At 41.1% G+C, this 25,067-nt stretch overlaps 1 protein-coding gene across 1 annotated transcript in view; it reads right to left on the bottom strand.

Moving 5' to 3' along the window:
• gbe1b (glucan (1,4-alpha-), branching enzyme 1b) overlaps positions 1 to 21,311 on the bottom strand; it is a 61,258-nt gene extending 39,947 nt beyond the window's left edge. The window contains exons 1-7 of the mRNA XM_068745238.1: positions 21,214 to 21,311; positions 15,523 to 15,692; positions 12,990 to 13,105; positions 10,913 to 11,038; positions 9,585 to 9,720; positions 6,592 to 6,682; positions 5,059 to 5,268 (exon numbers count right to left, since the gene is read on the bottom strand). Coding sequence (XP_068601339.1) covers positions 5,059 to 5,268; positions 6,592 to 6,682; positions 9,585 to 9,720; positions 10,913 to 11,038; positions 12,990 to 13,105; positions 15,523 to 15,692; positions 21,214 to 21,311 — 947 coding nt within the window. The remainder of the gene's footprint in view (positions 1 to 5,058; positions 5,269 to 6,591; positions 6,683 to 9,584; positions 9,721 to 10,912; positions 11,039 to 12,989; positions 13,106 to 15,522; positions 15,693 to 21,213) is intronic.
• Positions 21,312 to 25,067: the final 3,756 nt, after the last annotated feature.

Here is a 25,067-nt window from a genome sequence, read left to right as displayed (position 1 = left end):
GGCCTCATTCAAAACGGCCCTAAAAATTCACCTTTCAGGGGGGCAGAAACGGAGAGAGTCATCACGACTCTCTCCGGATCAATCCCCCACCCCCTTTTTTGTCCACCTACGTTGTGCATATTATGTGTCTTTTTTTATTTATTGTTATTTTGAATCTGTGGAGTAATTTATTTTTATTTTATTTGTATTGTTAAATGTCGATGATTTATGTACTAAGGACTTTCAATGGAAACAAGACCGCAAGGGCTTTTTTGAAATGCTCCTCTTAGGCAGGATGTTTCACTGTACTTGTACCGTCATACATGCTACCGTTTGACTGTACTTGTACTCTAACATTCTATCTAATAAATATATTCATCATCATCATCCAGGTGGTTGTAACCCATATTATAGCATTTATGTTAAATCATAGGCAGCGCAGATATCCGAGCATATTGTGTTCCCAGACCTTGTTTTTTTGCATAGAGGGTCAAATCAACTTGTCGTGATGACAGAGAGGAAGATTTAAGCCTCCGTTTTCACAGCCTCACAGGTACACTGCAGATAAGACAAAATAAATTTCAGAAGCTGACAGGTCATTCTACAAGAAGTGCGATGCTCAGACAACAATGCCAGACAGCTTGATGGATGGCGTGCATTCGTTGTGACAAAAAAAAAGGACAAATAAGGTAACTCAGTTCATATTTTTCACATTTGTTTTCCAATTCAGCAGCAATTAATATGTGCAGAACACTGGCGGTAGAAAGAAAGTTGCATTTCTTTGTGGAAGTTTATTTATGTAAATATTATTGGTCGATCAATTGTTCAATCAATTAATTTATTTAGCACGTAGATGCATTAAATGCACACATGCAAATATTTTTTTTTGCTGATGCTGCATGATGTTATCTCAAGCCCATTTGTTCTTATCTTTCATCTTGTTTAGCCGCCATCCAGTGAAATAGGGTCTGGTGGTCTGACCCGGTGGCGTCTGCCTTTTAAATACGTGTTCATGTGTGAGAAGTTTATGTTTAGGCCTTGTGCCATATTATTCAGCAACCTTCCAGGGAGTGTGGCGATCCGGGCTGCCTTACAGGGTAATCTCACATCTAGCAGACTGGCAGACTGTTCCTGCGCTGCTTTGCTTTGTGTCAGATACCTGCCTTGTGTCTGCCATTGTTCCGCCTACCAGGCAGCTCGCTGTTTTTGTCCATTGTGCTGCAGAGATATTCTCCTGCCCGCATCTTTGTATGTTTTGCAACATCCAACTAACATAGTTAGAATAAACTTTTCCGCCTTTCAGAAATCAACAGCAGCGTGGCAGGCAAATGGCATCCCCAGTACCAAGGTGTCACCATTGGGCTATATTTGATCAGTGGCCGGACAACTCTGAGGGTGAAGTTATATATATATATTTGGTTTTATGGTAAGCCCATAAAAAGTTATGTGTACCTGTCGTTGTAAATGACATTCCCAAACAATCTATTGAAAAAAAATATGGCAATCTAGTATCGGTGACCAAATAATCATGCCTCGTGTAGATGAGTGCGAACTGTCTTTTCAGTTATCTGAAGTCTTGCCTCACTGCAGCATGTTGCCATCTTGGGTTTAAATTGTGAGTGAGTGGTTGAAAGGTTTTTTTGTCGCTGTATGTGATGGCCCTCTGACTAAATGGTGACTTGTCCAGTATGTGGCCTGCCTCCTGCACAATGTCAGCTGTGATCGGCACAAGCAAAGGGGAAGCTTACAGGATATGGATGAACTTTACATGCTGTTACAAAGTGGATCATGTAATTGTAATCATGGTAATTTGTGAAAAATACATTTCATTCTTATTTTATTATGCCTTATTGGTGTTTGATCGAAAGAATGCAATACAACTCTTGAAGAACCTCTGTAAAACAAATTTTAAAAAAATACGTTATAATTTTTGCACGTAATTTAAAATACCATATATTGTACCTTTTAGTTTGGCAACCATTGCAGCTAGCTATCTATACATTAATGATGCCATTCCCGCCCCCCTTATTTTTTTAAACTACAAAAATGGTAGGTTGTGTCAGCTATATTCAGCAGCCACTGGGAGTTCTACAGGCCACTCAGAGTACACCTACCGCTAAGTTGAACTCATTAGCTGAAGCTCACCAGACGGGAAAACAGCTTTTCTCCCTGCTGGGTGACATGATGGGGCAGGGGAAATAACTCGTGGGTGCTAAATACAGAAATGGCTGGATTTGGAGTTGCCACTTCAAGTGTGAGTTTACTTACTGATCAGAAAGTAGCCAGGCCCCTCTCCTCAACTCAAAAGTATGGTATGTCTGATACGTGAAAATATTATTGTTACAAAGCCGGATAGAGACAGTTCTTTTCTTTTGTGTGGCTTTCTGCTCTATTGCTTAGGAATAAAAACCTGCCAGTCAACTTCCCTGCACGTTTTCCTTTGAGTAACATTCTGTTATTTTACAATTTTGCAAGAACGATCTAGACAAAAATACAATAAAGCAATTATTTTTACAAGATCCCAAGTACTGAAATACTATATTATTTTTAAGCATTACATACATTGGAGAACCTTTTATTTGAACTTGTATTATTCAAGCAGGCTCACTGTGAAATAAACCCCCACCCCAAGCAGTGCTAATCTCATTTAGTGAGTGTCTATACGCTCCACAAAGGCTCAGAATCACTATTTGCATTGCCCCCTATCATCAACAAAAGCTGGTAATAAAAACATGCATCGAATAATCTTGTCAAAGAGAGAATTATTGCTCGCTGGTCCTCAAACGCAGGGTCAACCTTTCAGCATGAAAACACGAAAGAAGAGTTAAAACGAAATTTCAAAAGCCTGTCCCTGGGCATATTCTTCATATCTTAAGAATTCACACAAAGATTGATGAAAAATGGATGCAAATGATCCGGAGAGAGGTTGGGGGGATTACAGAACAAGCTCAGATCAAGCTTCTCAGAACTCTCACATCTGAAGGCCCTGATCTGCAAAAAGCCTCAACTCGTCTGGCTGCCAACCTCCTATGAGACAAGCCATGGGCTCCAATCGGTCGCTGCCTCAAGGTGACTTTGGTACTTTGGCATCTGTAAAAGGTTTATGAAGAAAACTGTTACTCCCACAGTTAATTTCTGTCTTTCACAAGAGAAGCTGTGTCCAGTCCTAGACATCCACCTCGTCCGCTTCGGGAAGAGCTTTGTCCCCTCTTCCATTGTGGCTCTTAATAAACTGCAGCTTTGGGGTTAGTTGTTCTGCAAAGTATGGACTTACTATTGTTCTCTTTTTTTTGTTGTTGTATGTGAACGTCAACCTCTGTGTAATGCTGCAAGCCAAATCTAACAACGGGTACTAATAAAGTAAACTGAACTGAACTGAAATTATTCCTAGAAATATCCTTTTAAAAATGTACATCTTGATAACTGTAAAAATCTAATAAATAGTAAAGTACCAATTAATGATGAAAAGACTTTCAACTGAAACAAGACCGTAAGGGCTTTTTAGACAGGGTGTTTGATTGTACTTGTACTGCTCTAACATTTTACCTAATAAATATATTCATCAGGTTTTTCTCCAAATTGAGTTGAATGTTTTAAGTGAATATGCATCGTCTTGGTTCTGATAGCCGGTATCATTCAACCTAATAAGACCATCATTGCCAGACTGTGATTCCTGATAGCAGAGCTCATTGATTAAAAACAGGATGTGTTTTGCACTCGTATTGCAGCGAGATTATCAGGTTCGATTCCTTCCAAGGATAGTAACAGGAAAGGTCGACACAAATGACCAGTCAAAACAAGCAGTAAGAGACGGAGGAGACAAATGAACTGGCTGCGACATTGTGGAGCTCCATTGGGCTTTTACAAATGACTCCTCATATGCCTCGCAACCGTGGCATATGTCTGCACCGTGCTTAATGAGTACTTCAGATATGAGGCGAGCGCCAACTAATGAAAGCAGAGCAGAGTTCCCTTATTACAGCTCCCATGCCTGACACTAAACATCGTACAATGTATTGGAAAGTGCCGCACACCAACACACACTTATTAAAAGCCGGTAAAAAAAAAAAAGGCACTTGATAGTCCCAGCAGCGCCTGTTGCTCTTTAAATGTGTGCTGGGATCGTTACAGGGGACACGTTTTAACGGGGCCTACAACAACACCAATCAATAGTTTTGGTGTAAGCTTAGCACCCGCTGAGCAAGCGGCTCGGCAGCAAACTTAAAGCTTTATATGCTCACACTTAGTAATTAGATAATAAGGACATTCACGAAGCCTGCCGACCGTAACATGAGCTCTTTACTTGTGACGCCTTAAAATTCAAGACACGTCGGGCCAAAAGTGTAAAAGATAAAAATCAAGACATTTGAGGAAATCTTCACCATTAATAGCCCATTTAACACCTTAGGAATATCAGATTAATGGTGAGCCTCACCTCAAGGCTGTTTCAGCAAGAGATGTAATCTGTCATTTTCAAATCATGTCTTGCTTTATGTATCTGATGCAGCCATGGTCGGTTTAACATCTCTTCCATGAACTCTGTTTCATATTTAAAATCTAAATGCATATATAGTTAGTATAATGTGAATATTTTTATCTACCTTATAATAATAATGCAAATTGTTGAGCTTTCTGCTGCTAAGTATTTGCATTGTGATTTCATTATATTGCACAGCCTTCTGTGCTGAACATACTCTTTAGGGATCTCACATCTTCCAGCTTTTAGTGTTGTCGACTGTAAGAACATGTTTCTCCGCCTTGATCAAACTTAAGATGTTGGAAATTGATGGTATAATGCATCAAACAGACTTCAATACCGGCAAGCCATGAGGATCAACGCATACATGATAACTGAACATATTTTAATGGAAATTATTTTTAATGCACAATCATCCTACAAAAGAAAAATATTGTGCTGCTTTTGTTTTTTTTATGTCAATTTTCATACAAATAAATACAGATCTAATTTAATAAAGAAAGACAATCAGAATTCCCTTCCAATGGCAGCGTCAGTATGAATGCAGTGAATCAATACAGTACAATCAATTGAGTGAGTGGTAAACGGTCGTAATAGAATACCTGGAGTAGTTAAAGAGGCGACTGCCCCACAGGCTGTGCTCCCCTCTGGGTGGAGAGTGGAAGAAACACGAGTCGGAGCCATCGAAGCAGTTCAGGCCGTCCTCCGTGTTCTTAGAGGCGTGGTTGTGGACGACATCCAGCAGCACGAGGATGCCCATCGAATGGGCCACATCGATCAACTGCTTCAGCTCCTCTGGAGAACCATACCGACTAAAAACAGAAAAACAGATCCCCGTTATTCAACACGAGGACTTCCAAAGCATCCCTCAACCATAAACGTCACACTAAATTGAACCTTAAACTCTCTGTATGTATATATATATATATATATATAAATATATATGCGCCTCCATTTTGAGTACATGTTCAAAAGCACAAATGTTCTAAATACTTTGATTGCTATATACAATTCCAGCACTATAACCTACTTCTGATGCCCGAACAGAACACTAGACATAATTTTGTGCCGACATAATTTTGCCCACTCAAGCAAAACTAAGTATTGTTCATGAGTTGTGAGAGGAAGGACGGCAATGTCAAACTCACCAGCACACAAAAATACACAGATGCACACTCCTCATACTGTCAAATAACATCCCATCTGTCCTCCCAGCTATCATCAGATCAACTTCCTTGCAAAACAGGGCACAAAGCGAGAGTAATACTCGGCTTCCGCGTACTGAGCCGCTCAGTTTTTAAATGACACAGAAACCAGCCATGGGTGAAATTACACTATATACATTATGCTTTGGGTTTATACTCTACTCCAAGAAAAGGAGGAGGAATCTCTGAAAGAAGATAAATGCCCATACTAGTGCGCCTTTATCTACAGCTCCCTCCACTCTCTGGATTAACAGTGAACGTATTTACCGAGAGATTATAGCTGTTGTCAGATTTCCTAACCTTGATTTAAGGGGACTATTTCTTTGCACAGGGAAGTTGCTCACTCGGTTTCATCTTCGTGATCAAGCCTACATGTACACTGACTGGTCGTAGTAGAATTAAAGGACAGATACCGCATGTGGAAGGTGATGTGGTGGAAATGACGTCTGGAATATCTTGCATGATGAAGCAAACATATTTTAAAGTACAAATTTGCAGGATTTTAGCACTGCTTGATTTTGCAACTCCAGTATATCTGGTGACTTCAAGACCGGGAGTTTTATGAGAAACAGAAAGTGTGTTGACAAACTGAGTCACAAGCCTGTTTGTTTAAAGGATTCACAGCATCATGTTGTTTCAGTAACGAAGACTAAAGGGCACGGTCAATAATGTCCTCCAGAATCGAGACACTGAACTCACGATCAAACGTGGACTTCCACATTATATGAAATGTACACCAGCTGCATGTAACATTTAATGTCCCTTGATACCAGGACAAGAGACGTACTCCCCGACATCAAACAGTGGAAACCACAACACAGCAGGGTAATTATAGCATGCAAGTATAAATGACTAGCAACAACAAAATATGGCTAATAAAAACAACACAGATGCTAAATGTGGATGTTTTAAAAACATGACAACATTTACCTCGAGGCAGCAAAAAAACTTGTGACTTGATATCCAAAGCTTGCGTAGTAGGCATGCTCCATGATCGCCATCAGCTGAATGCAATTGTAACCTGGAAGCACAAAGCACAAACCAGGAATAAAATATTTTTCGATTTAAAAAAAACATTTTGCCTTCATGTGTTTAGAGCTTTCCCACCCAGTTACTGAGCAAAATTTCCGTAACTGGTGTACCGTAATTACTTCAGATTAATGCAGCACCAGGGGCAGTACGGGTTGCCAGTTTCTCTCTGGTGTCGGCCTCAAGTCCGGATAAATGCAGAGTTGAGTCAGGAATGGCATCCGGCGTAAAATGTGACCAAATTGAACATGCGAATCAACGTAAATAAGAAATACCGGATCGGTCGAGGCCCGGGTTAACAATGACCACCATCAGCGTTGTTAACCCACGGGGTGCTGCTGGAAATTGGATTACAGTGGATTGAAGACAGAGATGAAGAAGAGGAGGAAGAACAGGTGCACCATCAGTGATAGAAGAGGGAATGGAAGAGTTTAGGATTGAGAGTAGGGACTTTGAATGTCGGGACGATGACGGGAAAAGCTAGAGAGCTGGTGGGCATGATGAGGAGAAAGGTGGATGTGTTGTGTGTCCAGGAGACCAGGTGGAAAGGAAGCAAGGCTAGAAGCTTAGGAAGAGGATTCAAGTTGTTTTATAACGGATGAGATGGAACGAGGAATGGAGTAGGGGTTATCTTGAAGGAAGAGTTTGTGCAGAGTGTTCTAGAGTTGAATAAAATGTCGGATAGAATGATGAGTTTGAAGCTGGAGGTTGAGGGCGTCATGTTGAATATTGTTAGTGGGTACGCCCCACAGGTAGGCGAAGTTCGACTGGCAAAGAAAAGGATGAAGAATGGGAAGGCAGCTGGCCCGGATGACATAACTTTGGAGGTCAGAAGGGATCCTAGAGTGGAAGAAGATGCCAGAGGAAAGAAGTGTGGTGGTGTCCATTTTCAAGAAGAATCAGAATACTTTATTAATCCCAGAGGACAATTCTATATAATTATTTCTATATGAAGAAGGGAGACATACAGAGTTGTGGAAACTATAGGAGGATAAAGCCAATGAGTCATACAATGAAGCTATTGGAAAAAGTAGTTGAGGCTAGACTAAGGACAGAAGTAAGTATTTGTGAGCAGCAGTATGGCTTTATGCTGAGGAAGAGTACCACAGATGAAATGTTTGCATTGAGGCTAGCGATAGAGAAGTACAGGGAAGGTCAGAAGGAGCTGCGTTGTGTCTTTGTGGATCTAGAGAAAGCCTATGACAGGGAACAAGGCTAGAGGTCGACCCAGGAGAAGATACATGGACGTAGTGAGGGAGGAAATGAGAGTGGTTGGTGTTTGGGAGGACGATGCAAAGGACAGGGTGAAGTGGAGACAGTTCATTTGCTGTGCTGACCCCTGACGGGGCAAGTCGAAAGTACAGTAGTAGTAGGTGTAATTACTTCAGATTAAAATGACACCAGCTTTCACAAAAAAGAAAAAAGGAAGCCAGAGCCTTTTTTTTAAGCCTACTAAAGGGTTAGTATAGCAAGCATCTGGAAACATTACGTCTCAGTGCTATTTGACCTGTGTCAGTCATACCGTATATATGAGCTCCAGGCATTTCGTTTTTGACACAAGCTCCAGTACTGTAAGGACAAGCAGTGGCTATAGGGAACTACCAGCTATCAGAGTCAGGAGGTCGTGTACCGCATTTCAAAGCAACCTAAGCTACCTGTCTCTATGAATAGGAGAACAACAGGCCCTTAAACTGCCATTGAGCACCCCAGAGGGCAGCTCTGTTGGTTGTTTTTCACCGTTTTGTGAAGATTTATTTATTAATTTTTAGACAAGCTTCTTTTCAGGCTAGAGAAAGAAAATAAAACTTCCTCAAAACGAGTATGACAAAACACAGGGGTGAGAGGAAGTTTCTTTTTTTGTGTATATATAGATATATACAAACAAAAGATAGATACAGAGGATGCAGATTGATATATACTGTATATATATATATATATATATCAATCTGTATCCTCTACCAACAGTCAAGAAAGTAAAATGGCAAGCTGTCACTGGAGACAGTGGAGTTTAGCCTCCTGAAGAAACCTATTGTACAGATTCCCTTTAGCTGCTGCTGCTGGACGATTCTTGACAGCATTTATTCAAGCTTGTACTCAAACAATTTCCTTTCCTGCTAGGAAGAATGGCACAACCAAGGAAACAGCATTCCCCAGGTTGCCGTGTCAATCATACATGTGGCTTTTCATGATGTCCGTGCAGTCAGCGATATTGGAATGCCACATCTCACGTAGTCAATTGCAATATCAGTTCCATAGAGGGTAAAGCCACATAAGTCAGCTCTTTTAAACCAGGAACAGGTAATGACTTAGCTCGCAATGCATGCAGTCTTTTATACAATCCTCGAGAAACCTCCTGATGGAAGGAGAGGAGAATGGGTTTATGGAGGCGGGCACGTTTGCTTTTGGCATTGCTGAAAACATTTATCTTAAACAATGGCGAACAATGACAGTACAGTATATGCAAAATTGAACAAAAAACAGATGCGCATAAATTAAAAGGTTAACAATTCTTCTCCTGTTTCGTTTTGGAGGAAATCAGGCCATCACGTCGTGTTTGAGAGTTTTCCGCCATACTAAAAGATTAATTACAGGTAAAAAAGAAGAAATCGAGTTGAAAAAAAAATAATAATACAGATGCAAGCATGGCCGAACATCTGGTCTAAAGACCTGTGCTGACGGCAACGGTGCCATTATGGATAAAAGACTATTTTCCCATCCACATTGTCTAATTTTACCATGTAGCAGTATATATACACATCAAATGAATGCTTCAGGTCCTCTGTATGGCAAGTTAACAAAAGCTCTGACAGGGTGATTATTAAGCACCACTCGCAGGCTGAAGCTGAAAAGCCACATGGGCCAAAAGGGAAGAGACGTGGTCTCAAGTCTCTCACCTAGTTCTTTAATACGCGGCAGCACATTGGTTGTGAAGTTGGTATATGAGGCGACCTTTGCCTCGGGGGAAGCAATGCCCACATGGGCCTCGTATATCCTCAGGCTTGCTGGCTTCTTTGGCCGAGGATGAATTTGCTGGGAAAAAAAAAAAACTAGGATTCAGCAGATAATTATGACAAGCAGAAACTTTAGGACTTTCAACGGAAACAAGGGCTTTTTTGAAATGCTCCTCTTAGACAGGATGTTTGACTCTATTTGTACTGTAATACATGCTACTGTGTGACTGTACTTGTACTCTAACATTCTATCTAATAAATATATTCATCATCATCTTCCAACAAACGTCCAAAAAGAACAGAGCATTTTGGTGACTCATAATGAAGACACTTCCTGGGTCTACGCACTTATATCTCACCAGAGGCTGACGCCTGTGTTCACACACGAACCATGATTCAATCTGCCTGGGCTACAACACATCTCCTGATGGCTACCCACCAGGCCATGTGAGGCCACTATTTGAATTACATGAGTGAGCCACTTGTAAATAAGAAAATAATGCTCCCAGTAAGAGGGCGCCTCTAATGTAAATGGCACCAAATAAGCAATAGAGAAGGTAAGGTGGTTTTTATTAGCCTCTTATTATTGTGCTTGGGCTCACTTGTGCTGATGACATCAAGTAGCAGAGATGCAAATTCAGACAGTCTCAAATCAGCAGCACCCAAGACTGACTTTAACACCTGCAGATGTAAGGTTGCTTTTCATGGGAATCTTTTAAATATATATCTCAGAATATACTTTTCTACACCATCCAAACAAAGACAGAACATTACGACATTAAAGCAAAACATAAGAAAATAAAAAAACCAGCGTGTCCATCAAACAAACAACTTGAACAAATCACATTATTTTTTTTGGTCTAAAATGTAAATAAATATTGAATCATATGCCCCTATCATTTACCCCTCGGCAAGGCAGTTTTCAAAAATAACTTCCTGTTTAACGCCGCAAGAAATCAAAGCAGAACCAGAGTGTGTGAGGTGACACAGAGAAAATTAAACACGGTAATGTTAATGATACGGAACCTATCTTTGTGAAACTTTTCTTTTTCACTCATGTCTTCAAACTTCAAAGTTCTGATGTGCAGCTTAGAATATCAAATTCTTTTTCCTCTGACTCAAGCAACTCCCGTGACCCGCAAAAAATAAAAAGCGGTAGAAAATGAGTGAATGAATAAATAAAAAAACGAAGCACAATATGAAAATAGAGTAATGTATATATATATATATAGAATGTAAGGGTATAATACTATCCATATTATATTACATACAATGTATGGGTGAGGAGGATCCCAGTGAATCCAGTCATAGATGACACTTTTCTCCCCCCTCGTCACGTATTTGGCCCATGGAGAGATCCGGTACAGCCTCTCACCCTGTCTGGTGTGAACTACCACCTGGGAAATGAAACAAAAATGAGTCCTTATGTTCAAGCAAGGGCATTTAGATATGACAGACAGAGAGGAAGAGGACACATATATTTAACTGAAAACTGTCAGGGAATAGGGATAAAGGATACCAAGTAAAGTAAAATGATGAGAAGTGAAAATAAAACTGTCAAGAAAGGAAAATAATTAGCCAGAAATAAGAGTCCTCTATAATTAAAGATGCTTGGCAAAACATCAGAGGCTTCAAGGTCTTCGGTGACTCCTGCCAGTTTTCTATCTCTGCAAGTTTAAAGTCAGCATTTATTTACATCGTGTAGCCATGAAGCGCTTACATCATTAAGCTGCGCCGTTACTCCCCATGCATTATATAAAAAAAGATGCGCCAAATTGTTCCGCCAATAAACCAAACATATTTCACTTCTCCAGAAACAGTCCCTGCTCGCCAATACTAAACGCACAGCTTCAGAACCGTTGCAGGTGAACAACACGCTGACGAAACGAAGTAGAGGACAAAAGGCTGCACTATCGTGGTGAATATGAATCCTACGGTAATTGGCTGCATTTTATTTTGGGAGAAACTCCTCTGCTGATTTTAATGCAGCCACTAGCTATCGCATCTGCAATTCAGGGGGGATAAATTAGTTTGGAGATCTTGGTGACAAGTTAGTTTGCCTCTACTAGTCAAACAAAGAAAGGAGAAAATCAGAACGAGAGTTGGAAAAATCCACCAAGAATTTAATCTAGTGTTCACCCCGTTATTCCCCCTGCAGAAACAGGAATAAGAACCCGACTAATTCTGGCTACCGTTGTGAAGTATTGACTGTTTCAATGCCACCTGCCTGCAAGCCGTTGCCAGACCCCCCTCTGGGGTTTTTTCATTATGGTCAGGACACCTAGGGGTTAGCTGCCTGGCTGCCTTTATGACATGCTTCACAGTTTATAGGATTAGGAGACGATAGTCGGATAAATGGACTGGCATAAAGCCTGACAGATCGGTGGCCCTTCAGACAAGTCGGCCTGCATTTGGCACATTAAACAAAGATCTGGCTGCTGTGAAGCCGTAGGTGGTGCATGAACGGGGGGGAAACAACAACAAGGAGCAAACCAGCAGCCGAGAAGAAGGCGTGGACGGCAAGCCAAGCGTTTGATCACTTAGATGACACTTTGGTTCAATTCTCTGACATCTCGCATATATACTCTACATGAAAAGCTCATTGCAATGACTGCACTCGTAAAATGACGCCGCTTGTTTACGAGACAAATTGGGCCCCAAACAAAAGGGGGTAGAAGGACAAGCTGCTCTACACAAGAGCGATTGTAGCTCGGGTTGTGCTTCCACGAGGGAGGGCTGTGGAACTAATTCTAAAGTGGAGCTCACAGCAAGACAGCCATTCATAGGCAGCGGGGGTGCAGACGAAAAGGCCAGGTGCCAGCGCTTCCATCTGCTTCTTATCGTCCTTACACTGACCTCCGTTGACAATGGGAGCTGGACAGTCTGTCCAGGGTGCAGAAGTCTGCCAACCATGACCCAGTCCCAAGGAGAGTGGCGCCACGGTGCCATCCATTCCATGTCTGGCATCTAATTTCAGGATTATTTATCCTCTGCACTATTTTCTTAGGAGACATTGCATAATAATAATAGAAGGAGTTTATTTTTGTATTGAACCCTAATGAATTATTTACGATACAAATGTGGATCAATGCCCGAAGGGACATCTGCCACAGACAGACGATGAAATAAAAGCCATCGCCTGGGCTCCTCAGGTGTGCCGACCATCCGCTGTGCAGAATGTGTACATAGAGTAATCCACGCTCCGCATGCTGAGAGTATGGCATGTTGTTGACGGCAGCATGCCAGGGTTTTACAGGACATGCATCCTCCATCATACGCAACAGTGACAAGCAGCGCCATGGCAAGACGACGCCTCACGAGGGTGTGAAACTGCGTTCTGATCTCTACCTTGAGTTTCGTGTTGTGATCCACAGCTGGAGATGTGCCATGCTTGGGTGGCAGAATCAGTTCCCATTTGCCAAAGTCTTTCTTTTCGAAGGAGTGGGAGAATTTGTCCCAGCCATCTATGGGGGGGGGGGGGGGGGGGGCACAAAGCAGAACAATTAGAGACAGTAGCGACATAAATAAGTTCTAAAGAGCCGTCTCTTGATCAAAGAAAGCCATTTTGATCAATGCCTACAGGAAGTCTGTGTCCAAAGCTCAGCGGAAATATTACAACATACATACATCATTTGCAGGAAAGATAGCTTGTCTATCTGCCTCAGATCTGTCTATCATGTGATCAAAGTGAGGTTTTGACCACCAAGGTTGTTTATTTAATTGATCTTTGAGCTGGTGCTATAATGACAAAAGTTCTGCATTGGACTTTTTATTTCAAGTCTGCATGTGTGAATTTGTTTCATGATTACTTCATCCTTTACATTTCACCACCTGGAGCTGCCACAAGGGGTTTGGAAAAGTTTGCAGACTGAGCTGAACATTATCACCTCTGCTTTTGCTTTATTCCAATATCCCCCCTTTGTGGTCACAGGGCTCTTTCTTTTTATGATTTTACACTTGCATTCACACAATTTGTCTCCCGCCGTCTCATCTAAAAACATCTTACCTAATCTTTTCTTTTTTGTTTTTGTGCTCTGCGCTGATCCCATGTATCCTGGTGTGAGTTTTGCAACACTCAGAAAAGCAGCAGGTTCAGCCAGCTAAAAGAAAAACTGATAAAATGCCACTTTACCGCTCATTGAATTTGAGCCATGAAGGGAACAGCGGGGCATTACATTCATAACCCGCTGATCGCACTTTACAAATTGTCATTGACTGACAGGAATATATTAGGATACAAGGCATTTATTATAAAGCAGCCGCCTTGGCGCGTCAATTTAGGATGTTGTTTTTAATTCAGTAATCCGTAGCTGCTTGTTATTCATGAAGGGGAAAAAAGAAAAGGCACGGGCGGGAAAGAAAATGAATCACAGGAAATGCTGCAGAAGTGACCAGGCACAACAGCAGCAATTCTCACGGGCAGGCCAAGTCATATTTTGTCAGAACTTATTTATCTGCCTTCGCTTAAACTACGCAGAAAAGAAAAACCCGGTGCATTATGCATCCAACCTGCACCGTATTCATGATGAGGGCTGCTGGGCTGTTTCCACATTGACTGTGAAATTGAAATCAAATAATATGACTGAGCCATGTCAAAATGTAATCTCTCGCAGAACTGAATGTTGGAATTGAGCTGCTGCCCAAGGTCCTGGGAAGATAATTAAAAAAAGGAACAGGAAGAGGAGAAATATGGAAATGGGGACCGGCAGCAACAGAGCTAACGCACACACACAAAAAACATATGTGTAGGGACAATAAACAATTTGATAAATATCTGCTTTGATGCACAGTATCAATCTGAGAGTATTAGCATTTGCTTCCCTTTATCATTACCTGCAGGGCGTCAGATCAGAATGGCTGAGACTACGGTTTGTGCCGTGGCATAACTAATGACGTTGGAGTTATGAGCACAGATCGGAACTCTTCCACCATCCTTCTTGTCATTCTTGATTTTCTGTTATTATTTTTATATATATATATATATATATATATATATATATGTGTTCTCTCATTTGTCCGGGGTAATATATTACTGCTGACATGTGTAATAGAGCTCAGTACATCAAGATAAAATACGAAGAAATAAAGAAAACAGAAAGCGTGCATTACCGTCCATATCTGTTTGATAGATGAAACAGAGACTCAGTTAATCTTCTTAATGATGATACAAATAGAGTTTTTGTCCTTTTTCACAGCCCATACCAACTAAAAAAAATAAAATAACACTCAGAAGACTATTAACCTGAAATATCTGCCAAAGCTGGGTCTGCAGGGAGATGAGATTTCAGCGCAGACACGGAGGTTGCACTCACTCAACAACTTTGCAGGCGATGATGCAATAACCAGGTCCTAAAATATTAACAAAGACTCCAACATTCAAAAGAACTCCCTTCAGTCTGCCAGTTTATCCTGTGTCATCAATACTTTTTACATTTCCTACTCCCAGGTCGATTGATCAAAAGGGCCAGCACTGCTTTTTCTTCATTTCGAGCCTCTCTGTATTGAAATCTTCTTATTTAACAATCGACATATGCAAAGCTCTACGTTTGCACTGAAACCTTCATTTTCTTTGCATTCCCATCAGAATACGTAACTTCTAACCAATGCAATTTTTTTCTTTTTTGATAGACTTCGCAAAGTGCCAGTTATTTTAGAACATAAAAAAGCAGAACATCAGCTGTCTGATGGCTGCATGCTTCTTTGAAAAGCACCACGAAAGGACCTGCCCTGCTAAAAGCAAATGGGATCTGAAAACATGAAAAATTGTGGCATCCAGAACATAGACATTCAGATATGAGTTGAGAAGCAGTGAAAGCTAAACTGTGATGTCACACCGCTGACATGTTCCTGCCCCGATGCTCCTCCTCCTGAGGCTACTCACTGAAGTCGCCGGTGAGGAAGAGAGCCTCTGCAGCAGGGGCCCACTCCTTAAAAAGGAGGCTGTTGTCGGGCAGTCGCTGCACACCGAAGGTCTCGTAGCTGCGCGTGAACTGGTCAAATCCTCCTTCTGCCTCCTCCAGCTGGAAGAGATGCTTTTGCAGCAGATCATACCTTCAAGCCAAGCAGAATAGAAACTTGGATGAATTAGAGGGAGAAAAACAAAGGCAACACATTGGAGATGATTTGACTTTCCGATGGAAAGCTAACTGCTCTCCACGGGGAGAATTAGACAGCAGAAATTCTAATCATTTCATTATTGTTTTGTCACAATGGCGGCGCAGCACGGCAGCACGCACAGGCGATATGACAACCGGTTAATGTTTCACTAATTACTCGCAATTTTGCCATTTGAGGGAAAAAAGCAGCTGCTGTGTTGGATTTTCAGCGTCATAACTTGACAATTCAAAACAGCAGCAAGCCACGAATGCAATATTCAAATTCATCGGTCACATAATTCCAACACAATTAATTCTGGTAATTAATTGCCAGTTATGCTCTTAACCCTAACTAACAATCCCAGTAAATTGCATGAGCGAACCCCTGCCAGAGGAATAACACATGAATACAAATTAAACTGTAGAAATAGGTTTTAAAATGTCGATTTTTTTAGTGTATTTTTTCTTGTCTTGTATTTTCAGCACGTCGAAGGCGCATCACACGCAGTGCAGCATCCGCACATTTCCATTTCTCTGAGGCGCCACCTCAGGATGCAAGCCTGCCACCTTCCCCACAAGAATGCGACTACAGGCATAACCTGAGTGACAAACCTCTGTCTGTTACCTTCAACTGGGGAGGATGCACTGACAACTTTGCAATTTATCTCACTTAAGTTCCCGCAGTCAGCTGGTGTCCATATCAGATTCCCCCTTGGTACAGAAAGCCTCTTTCAGCCAGCTGAGTTAAGTGCATTCTACCCTACAGCCCTGAAGCCAAGTTCAGACTGGCCTGGGAATGCCCCGGGGCTATTCATGATGGGCTGAAGCAACAGTGCAATTTCTCAGCAGCAGCTCCCAGTGTTGAGCGTAGTGGATACAGGCAGCTCTTGCCAAAAGTAAAGCTTTAATGTCCAACCAATGAGGCCACATGCCTCCTTTGCCACCATTTCAAGACTATGCCGAAAGGACGAGCAAAAGGGAGGACTTGCAGGGCAAAGCTCCACTGGCACATTATTAATAGGCATGAAAGTCCTGCTTATAATTATAACAAATTATATCCATAAGGACTAGAAACCAAAATCCTGCATTGATGCCGGGTTCACCGTGAATCCCCTGAGCTTGTTTCCATGCGAAATTGTAGCAAGGCATGTATATAAACTGTCTGGGGAGGACCTTTGCTGTACTTGATCCCCTTACCTTCAAGTCATTACATTTCTTCTGAAGTATTATGGAAGCCATGAATGTGTTTGTTCCACCTCATGCATTCTGTCGAGTAAATTACCTGTTAAAGCTTAAATTCCAGTCAATGGATGGACAAGTCATCCTGGACAAGTAAGAGTCAAATGTCATTTTAGTCTGACATGAAAATGTTGCATTTTAAAGTGAAAAGCTTCCTGACAGCAGTCAAGTGCTCTCACTTTTATTTCACAGTCAGCCACTAAATAAGCATGCAAGTCTCTTCAGGGTTACCCTTATTGAAAGGTACGAGTAACGGAATTTATCGCCATACGTTATTAATGTGTAGTTTATATTAATACTGGACAGTAAGACATGTATTAGAATTATTTTTTATTTTAAATAAGCAGTAAAATGATGACATAGAAAAGCCATGTATTTCCACACCCAGCGACTAATGGAAATAAACAGCGCTTTAGCCGCTGTATACATCTCTCTGTCCACAAGCGTGTTGCTAACTATGTCTGCTTGCAGTTTGAAGCTGGGTAAAAAGCCTCCAGTGGGTTCTACCAGAGGGCTTCGCTAGAAAAATGGCCGACCTGCTGTAGCCCAAACGGCACAAAGGAGAGCAGCGAAGGAGAACCGAAACAGTTACGTCGTGGGCCATGGAGCCAAAATAATGAGCTACAGAACGTCAAATTGCATCACGACACAGGATTGGATTATGGCTACTGCGGTTTTGTTACTATCCAGCTCTACTCGTAATATGTGTGATATATTCTCTATTAAAATGATAAATATAGAATTTGTATCAGGTATACAACTCTATATGATCCGTTGTAAACAATGATGACCATTTCGCAGTTGAATATATTACGTAGTTTAATCTCTCTCGTAAATAATGCCGCTTATTGTTGGGTACGTTGCACAACGAGAAACGCAATGAGTCCCTGTAGCCAGAAATACAAAGGAGTTTTGTCCTGTCCTCTGGTGATAATAGAGCAGTAGGAGATTATAGATCTGAGTTACAGATTACAGTCCGAGCTGTCTCATCTCTCGTTTTGTTCTCTATCTACAAAGGTACTGAAGAAAACTGAGATATTGCCCTTACAGATATTATTGCACACAGCAATGCCGTAAGTGACACAGCCACCTGCCCAGTCCCCAAAAAATCAGTTTGGTGTTGAATTTCTTCTCAAAAACCAGCCCAAGTTTACCATTTTCTCCTCAAAGCAACAAATTAAATCGTATAAGGTCATTTTTAATTTGGTTGAAAAACAGTTTTGTGATGATTGTCCACTCACATTTTAAAAGTTTCAGTGACAATTGATTATCTTTTAAATTCCCCCATCAGTGCAGCTGAACTCTAACCTGTTCATACACTCACTGTTAAACAATTGAGCATCTAAATTTAGGGCAAAAGCTCAGGTCTGTTGCTCGCCGTGTGAGCGATGGTGACAGGACAGTCAACAATAGCCTGGAGACAAGCAGGTAAAAGCTTTTCTCCTGATCTCAGAGCAGCCGAAAGGGCAAGGTGACTTTCAAGTAAAATCATTAATCTACTTCTTTGACTAAATGCATGAGAGTAAAAAGGGGCTTGAACATTTGCAAAGAGGTTCACTGATGAAAGGTAACACATTCCCAATTAACTTCAAACCTCAGTTTGACGCTCAAGGAAGTTGACAGAAGAATAAATGCTTGCCAAAGCATCTTTAAAGATCGGATATAAAACATTCACCATTATAATGCACATGAGCTGGTGCAGCAATGTGATCCACTAATGCTAATGTTTCATCACAGTCAACATTTTAGGTACAAGTCATACGTATTTCAGCTCATTACTCAGTCAGATCATGTGCACCGTTGGTCGCCTCTTAAAATCAATAGCCAGTTTTGCTCTAAACGTATTGCATCATAAGTGCGAGTCTCAGTCTTATTGCTGTATTTCCACTTTGAAATGAGTTGTGATGACATACTCAAATCTTTGCAAAAATGGTTTACCATAATGCGCAGCGGTCCCAATGCTCCATGCTTTCATTTGGTCCAATTTAGGAGATTCATGGTGCCATGAGCTGCAAAATCCTCGCAGCACTTCCTGCAGACTTGTGTAACAGGAAGGGTAAATAATGAAGCATATCAACAGAGCACTGCCCGCTGGGGCCCTAACCTGCATGCAGCATCAACGGTTTCACAATCAATTTAGCACTAGCATCCTGATAAAATGGAATAAGAGCTGCCTGCGACCACGCACGGAATAATTAATTAGAACGGGAGGCTTGCAAACTGCTGGAACTACTTTAATCATGTGCTCACAGAGGCTATAGATGCTGCTCACTGGAGTTCAGCAAACCTGAAACCGCGACATGGTGGGGAAAATCTAAAGAATCGGCCAGCGTGGTCATAGGTCTCATTCCGATAAGCCATTGAAATGCTCAGCACTCTGCAGACTCTGCGTGACTCCACAGCTTGAGAAAGCGCTTGATTTCCATCCCTGCCTTCAAGATACGGTGTTTGGACTCTGGGCCTTAGAACACCAGCAGCTTATTGAGAATTAGCCTTTGCACAGCAGTGATCCCGCATCGATATAAATGTAGATGAAACTTTCATTAGTGAGATTACATATATATATAGTATACTAATGAAAACTGATCAAACTTTGCAACCTCTGGCCAATGCTTTACGGCCCAGTGTCGAGGACAACCCACAGAGGAGCAGGTTGCAATCAGAGCTGTAGATCATTATCAAAGTCTTCCTTTCAAGGGAAAGACTACAGTTTTAAAGAATCAGCATTACATTTTTATTTTGTATGAAGAAAATGTCATTGCAATTCAGCCATTAGAACATTAAAGTGTGTTTTTACATTCAATTTCAGAATTTAAATCAAGATGGACTACAAGAAAGACAATAATGACAAACAAATTGACGTAAAATGTAATTAAATGGGTAAAAAGACACATTTGAGACAGACAGTCTATTGAGTTACATGGTGCATCTAATTACCATTAAAGATTATAGGAGACACAAGGTCGACACACTTAACAAGTGAAAGACAGATTAATCTCATTTGTGTTTTAGACAAAAGTTTGTTTTTTCCCTACTTTGTGAACTTTAATTTCAATGTTAAAGGACAATTCTGTATATAACACAGCTTGTTGTGGTTCATTTATACCATGTATGGGCATGGACATTTCAAAAAGAAAGCAGTTAAAACGAATTATGTTGAGTCTGTTAAGTATTATTATTCATCAGAGATGTCTGGTTTGGTTCGTTCATCTCTAGAAATATTATATAGGATTATTTTGTGTGGTTTTATACCACCACCAATCAAACTTAAGCAATGAGGGAAAGAACTAAGCAACCGGGAATTAGTGCGGATGTAATCCTGGATTAATAAATGTGTTAGCCTGCAAACATTGTAAAATCACTTGCGCCAGAGAAGCCAGTTACTTCCACCGTAATAATGAATTTGAATGAGGCCCAATTCAAGGCTGAAGGGGGGGAAACAGTGAAGCAGAGGAGCCCAGGAAAAACAGTCAACGAATGCCTAAAAAGCAGGAGCCCATTCAGAGGAGAGGAAAAACAGGAAAACTTTTGAGGCCCCTGCCAAACACATTTAGAAAGGGGCCCCTCAAAGACCATCCATATTGTGTCATTCTTCAAAGACAACATTGAAAGCTATTTCACTGGGCACCCCAACTACACTGAGAATTCCTAAATTAAATGGCTTTTATTTATTTATTATTATTAAAGATAACTAATGTCTCCATGACAACGAGCCAATGGAAAGGAAAACTGATCCCACTGGAAACCAAAGCCAACAGGAAGCAAAGGTTGTTGCAGCGCAGCATGACCGCTGATGCTCCAGAATCACAACTGAAGGGCGAAAACGGGACAATCCGGCCACGGACACGGACACGGTGACGTCACCTGACCGACAAACACGTGTCGGTGACACTGTCATAAACTACAAGTACGCAGATGACTTGCTTTCAGCAACTCTCTCTTAACTAAACAGATTTCCTGGTCATAACGATTGATTAATTTTGCAAGAGACTAATATCTAGACGCCGATGACACAAACGAGATGGGGGGGTAGACAGGTGCACATGCTCTATTCATTCATACCTGAACATACGAGGTGACTGACGTGTTTACAAAAATATCACGCCATAGCTGTCATTTGTGTATTTATCTTTTACGTCACGACGCGAGCATCATCGTGAACGTGGCTTGTGCTCGCTTCCAGCGGGACTGATTCGGAGGCACGCCGTGACAAAACCGGGGTTTAATTTCTATTTTACCTCCTCTTGAAGTCCTTCTGGTACGTTTCTAGAAGGGGATCCATTTGGAGAAGGCAGCGGAACTCAGGAGTTGTAATAGTATCCTCGGTGTCTGCCATGGTTTCTCCAGGCGAAACCAATCGAGTACCGAGTAGGTCTGGGACTGTGGTCGCACCGGCTGCTGGGGCAACGGGAAAGCGAGCGTTCTCTGCGTTCGAGCTTTTATTGAGGCGACAAACTGACAGGTGGCTTCATGCCAAGTCCGGCCCTTTAGAAAAGACGTGTTTTCCAGCATATCCGAGAGACGAGTCGCCGCTGCGCTGCGCTGCAGCTTTAAGATGACGTAGGCGGAAGCGTGTGACGCGACAGAGGATGACCTACAGTGCGTTTGAATGGCACGCAGCTGGAGACCTCTGTCCATGTGAAGGAATGATGCTTTCTAAATGATCAGGCACACGGAGAGACATTTTATAAGCTGCTCAACACTGGGCAGGGAGGATTTGGATGTCACTTTGGTGACCATTATCATAAATAACTTACCACATCATCAAATTCACATTTGAGATTAAAGAGTCTATTTATTACTGAAGAGAGAAAGAAAATGTGATACATTTTATTCAGCTTTGCAGGTCACATGATTTCCCAGAGCCTATCCAATCTTGCTATGGGCAAGAGGCCGTGTACACCCCGAATGTGTCGCCAGCGCATCACAGGGCCACAGACAGGCAATCATGCACATACACACTCGTACACTATGGACCATTTTGGATAATCAATTAACCTAAATTGCATGTTTTTGGAGGTGGGAGAACATACAAACTCCACACAGATAGGATTCGAACCTGGTACCTTCTTCCTCTCTCATATGAATTTATATGAGAAAGAGAGAGGGGGAGGGTGGGGGAAGAGTAGAATAAGAAGAAAAGGCAAAGGCACCACTTGGTAGGTGTTTATAGAATGTTTAATGAAAGAAGGTTCAGACTTATAAGCTGTTTTAAATGTGGTTTAATGGCTCCCCAGACTCCTCTTTAAAAGTTTGTTAAGCTAATTAATTTTTTGGGTGAAATTTGCTGGCCATATTCATTCTCTACAGAGGGCAATGCTTCCTAATTGTGCAAACCCATTGTGAGAAAAGGCAGTGTGTTCTGTCCATCCCTGACTGTGTGCCTCAGGTTAATGTCAAAACGTTAGGTGTAATGAATGGTGCAGCCTCTCGGGGCCACTACCGAGGCTTTAGACCTCAGTAGCCTTATTTTGAAGAGTTGCTATGCCTGCCAAAAAAATAAAAATAAAATGTTGTTATTACTTTTTGTGAAAGGCAATTAAGTGGCATTTTAATCAACGTCAGATGAAAATTAAACATGATAATTGCACAAGATAAAGTTAAATGTAAAGACTGTCAGGATCTTTTAAATAATTGTAACTTAATGCATGTACACGATCTGTGCAAACATCTTCTGCATTGCTTTATGCAGGATGGTGAAACAAAGTTAATCAGAACTGTGCTGTACCAGAATTACCAGTGTATTGAATGTCAGTAGGTAGCATGCCGTGTATGCTTGTTTACCTGCTTGTGTTGATTGATTATGCATTGTTCTTACGTGTCACGGTAATTGATGGGAATCGTAATCATGTAATACCATTTTATGTCACACACTGAAATCATTTATGTTTGACACATTTCATGCCCACTCAATTCCTCGTCAAAATAATGCAATGATTTTAGCATTTCCTTTTTTTTCAGTAAAATGTACTTTGGAACTGCTCACAAACAGAAAAGACTTCATGAAGCAATACCTGATTGATTTGGCCAAAGTGTAGCTTAGACATGGTTTATTTAGTGTCAAGGTCTTGCTGTCACATAACTGAGTGATGCTGCCTCTAGCAGGTTCTCTACAGTGTGTGTGTGTGTGTGTAATCAATTGCAATGCTGCAAATGTGTGTTTTTGTGTGTCATAAATTCAGCCTCCACTTCACCCGTATTTTCTTTCTTCCTTTTAATCTGCACGACTTTCTTAAATTCAATGCTCAGACTGCTTGATATTATTTCCTGTGGCCTCAATAGGTTTTACCAACAAAATAGTTCACAGCAGTGGCAGAACTAAATTGACTCAGGAAGGATAACCTTGCTATAATTCAGTCTCCCCCCTCGGAAAAGGCGGATAAATATACATGTTGACTGAAGAAATAGTGCAGCTCTTGAAAATGTCCTTGTAACAAAATAACGCTGGCCTAGCTAAAGGTCAAAGCGTTTCATTCCAAAGAGTCATCTGCTGGCAACAGATGAAACAAGTGCATTACTGTCCACCCCAGAAGGTTATTCCAATAAATGCTGTCTGTGACTAAATAGCTAAATAACAAATATTTACAGGTGGATGTCAAAAAAATGGATTAGAAAATGGCAATCAGCAGATAATCTTCCACCTCAGTTTACAGACAAAGCTGTCCTCTACAAATTACATTACATGCAATTAGATTGCAACAGCATGTATGATCAATAGGGATACATAATGCTGACCAACTATGTTTTCCACCAACATAATGATATGTTCATTAATGCACGCGGAAAGTAACATAGCAGTGAAAACCTTCATTGACCACATACTTCCTTTGTTTTCTCTGACCCTAGTCCTGAAGATCCTTCAGCTCTCAGCGACTGAAATGTCTAATCAGGCTGAGGGCGGCTAATACCAAGCGCTGCTGCTGTAAGAGGTCAGTCGATCTGGTCCGTGCGTTTCTAAAAACAAGTTAGTCGAAAGAGTTCAAACCTGAAATTCTACAAAAGTATATAATGGCACACAGGAAGTCTGACCTGCGCAACAGGGTTGAAAGATGCTGCAGAGCATTAGGAGCTGACATATTGCGTCTTGTCAGGATGCACACTATGATTTGGTGCAGGCTTGCAGAAGGTGTGCTTGACCTGTGTGGTTATTGTTGTCTGATGGGGGCTGTTTGAGGACATTAGACCTTTAATCCTAATTTGCCTGCCACATCAAGATCCTTTAAAAGGAACCCCCACCCCTGTGTACTAAGTTTGTGACTGTCTTACCTTTGATAGAAACGTAGTCAAACACAAAATGTTTGAAACTTTTTTCAACAAATACGTTATGAAGCCTGAACTATTCCTCTCATTCACCTGAATTTTACCCCACCAAATTCGTGTTTCCTTCCCCAAGACACTGTGCTAACAACCCTGAGTGCCTGTAATTTATTCATTCCGAATAATTCTGATGATGTTGATGATGAAGCTGTTAGAATTCCCTCCCTGTGGAATTGCATCACATGTCCCACACAGATGCCTATTTTATTTGGGGTGATTACGACAGATATAACATGCATGAGAACTACTGCTGTTAATTGCTAGTGTGATTTTAACAGAAGTTCACAGAAGCAACCTTTAACTAAATCAATGCTTCGACGCTGATATCTTCTGAAATGAAACAATAAATGTGTCTTTTGGGACCTGTAATTATTCATTCTCATAATATATGCAAGTCAAGAGAATTACCTTCCCACGGTGTTCAACCTCCCGTAGACACTTCTTAGGCAAAATACATATCTGCAAATATTTATCTGATTGAGCAGGGAAGTTAGTGAATGATAAAAATGCACCTCTCAATGTTTTCATAACAAGCTACAGAGAATAGTTGGACACGGACAGAAGCCATATACATTAAAATATCTTAAATTAATAACACATCTTAACGGCAGCAACTCTTTGAAATTACATTGTCCTCAAAGCAGAGGCTTCAACACATGACTGTGTGTAACAAATGTAAAGCACTGAATTGTGAATATAAATTAATGTTAAAAAAAACAAACTTCAAAGTATTAGGAACATAATTTTACACATTTATGATGTGAAGAAATGCAAT

The sequence above is a fragment of the Brachionichthys hirsutus genome, chromosome 11 (genome assembly GCF_040956055.1).
Source record: "Brachionichthys hirsutus isolate HB-005 chromosome 11, CSIRO-AGI_Bhir_v1, whole genome shotgun sequence".
NCBI lineage: Eukaryota > Metazoa > Chordata > Actinopteri > Lophiiformes > Brachionichthyidae > Brachionichthys > Brachionichthys hirsutus.
The sequence above is the reverse complement of the archived record's forward strand: the minus strand, read 5'-3'. Positions and strand labels throughout refer to the sequence as shown.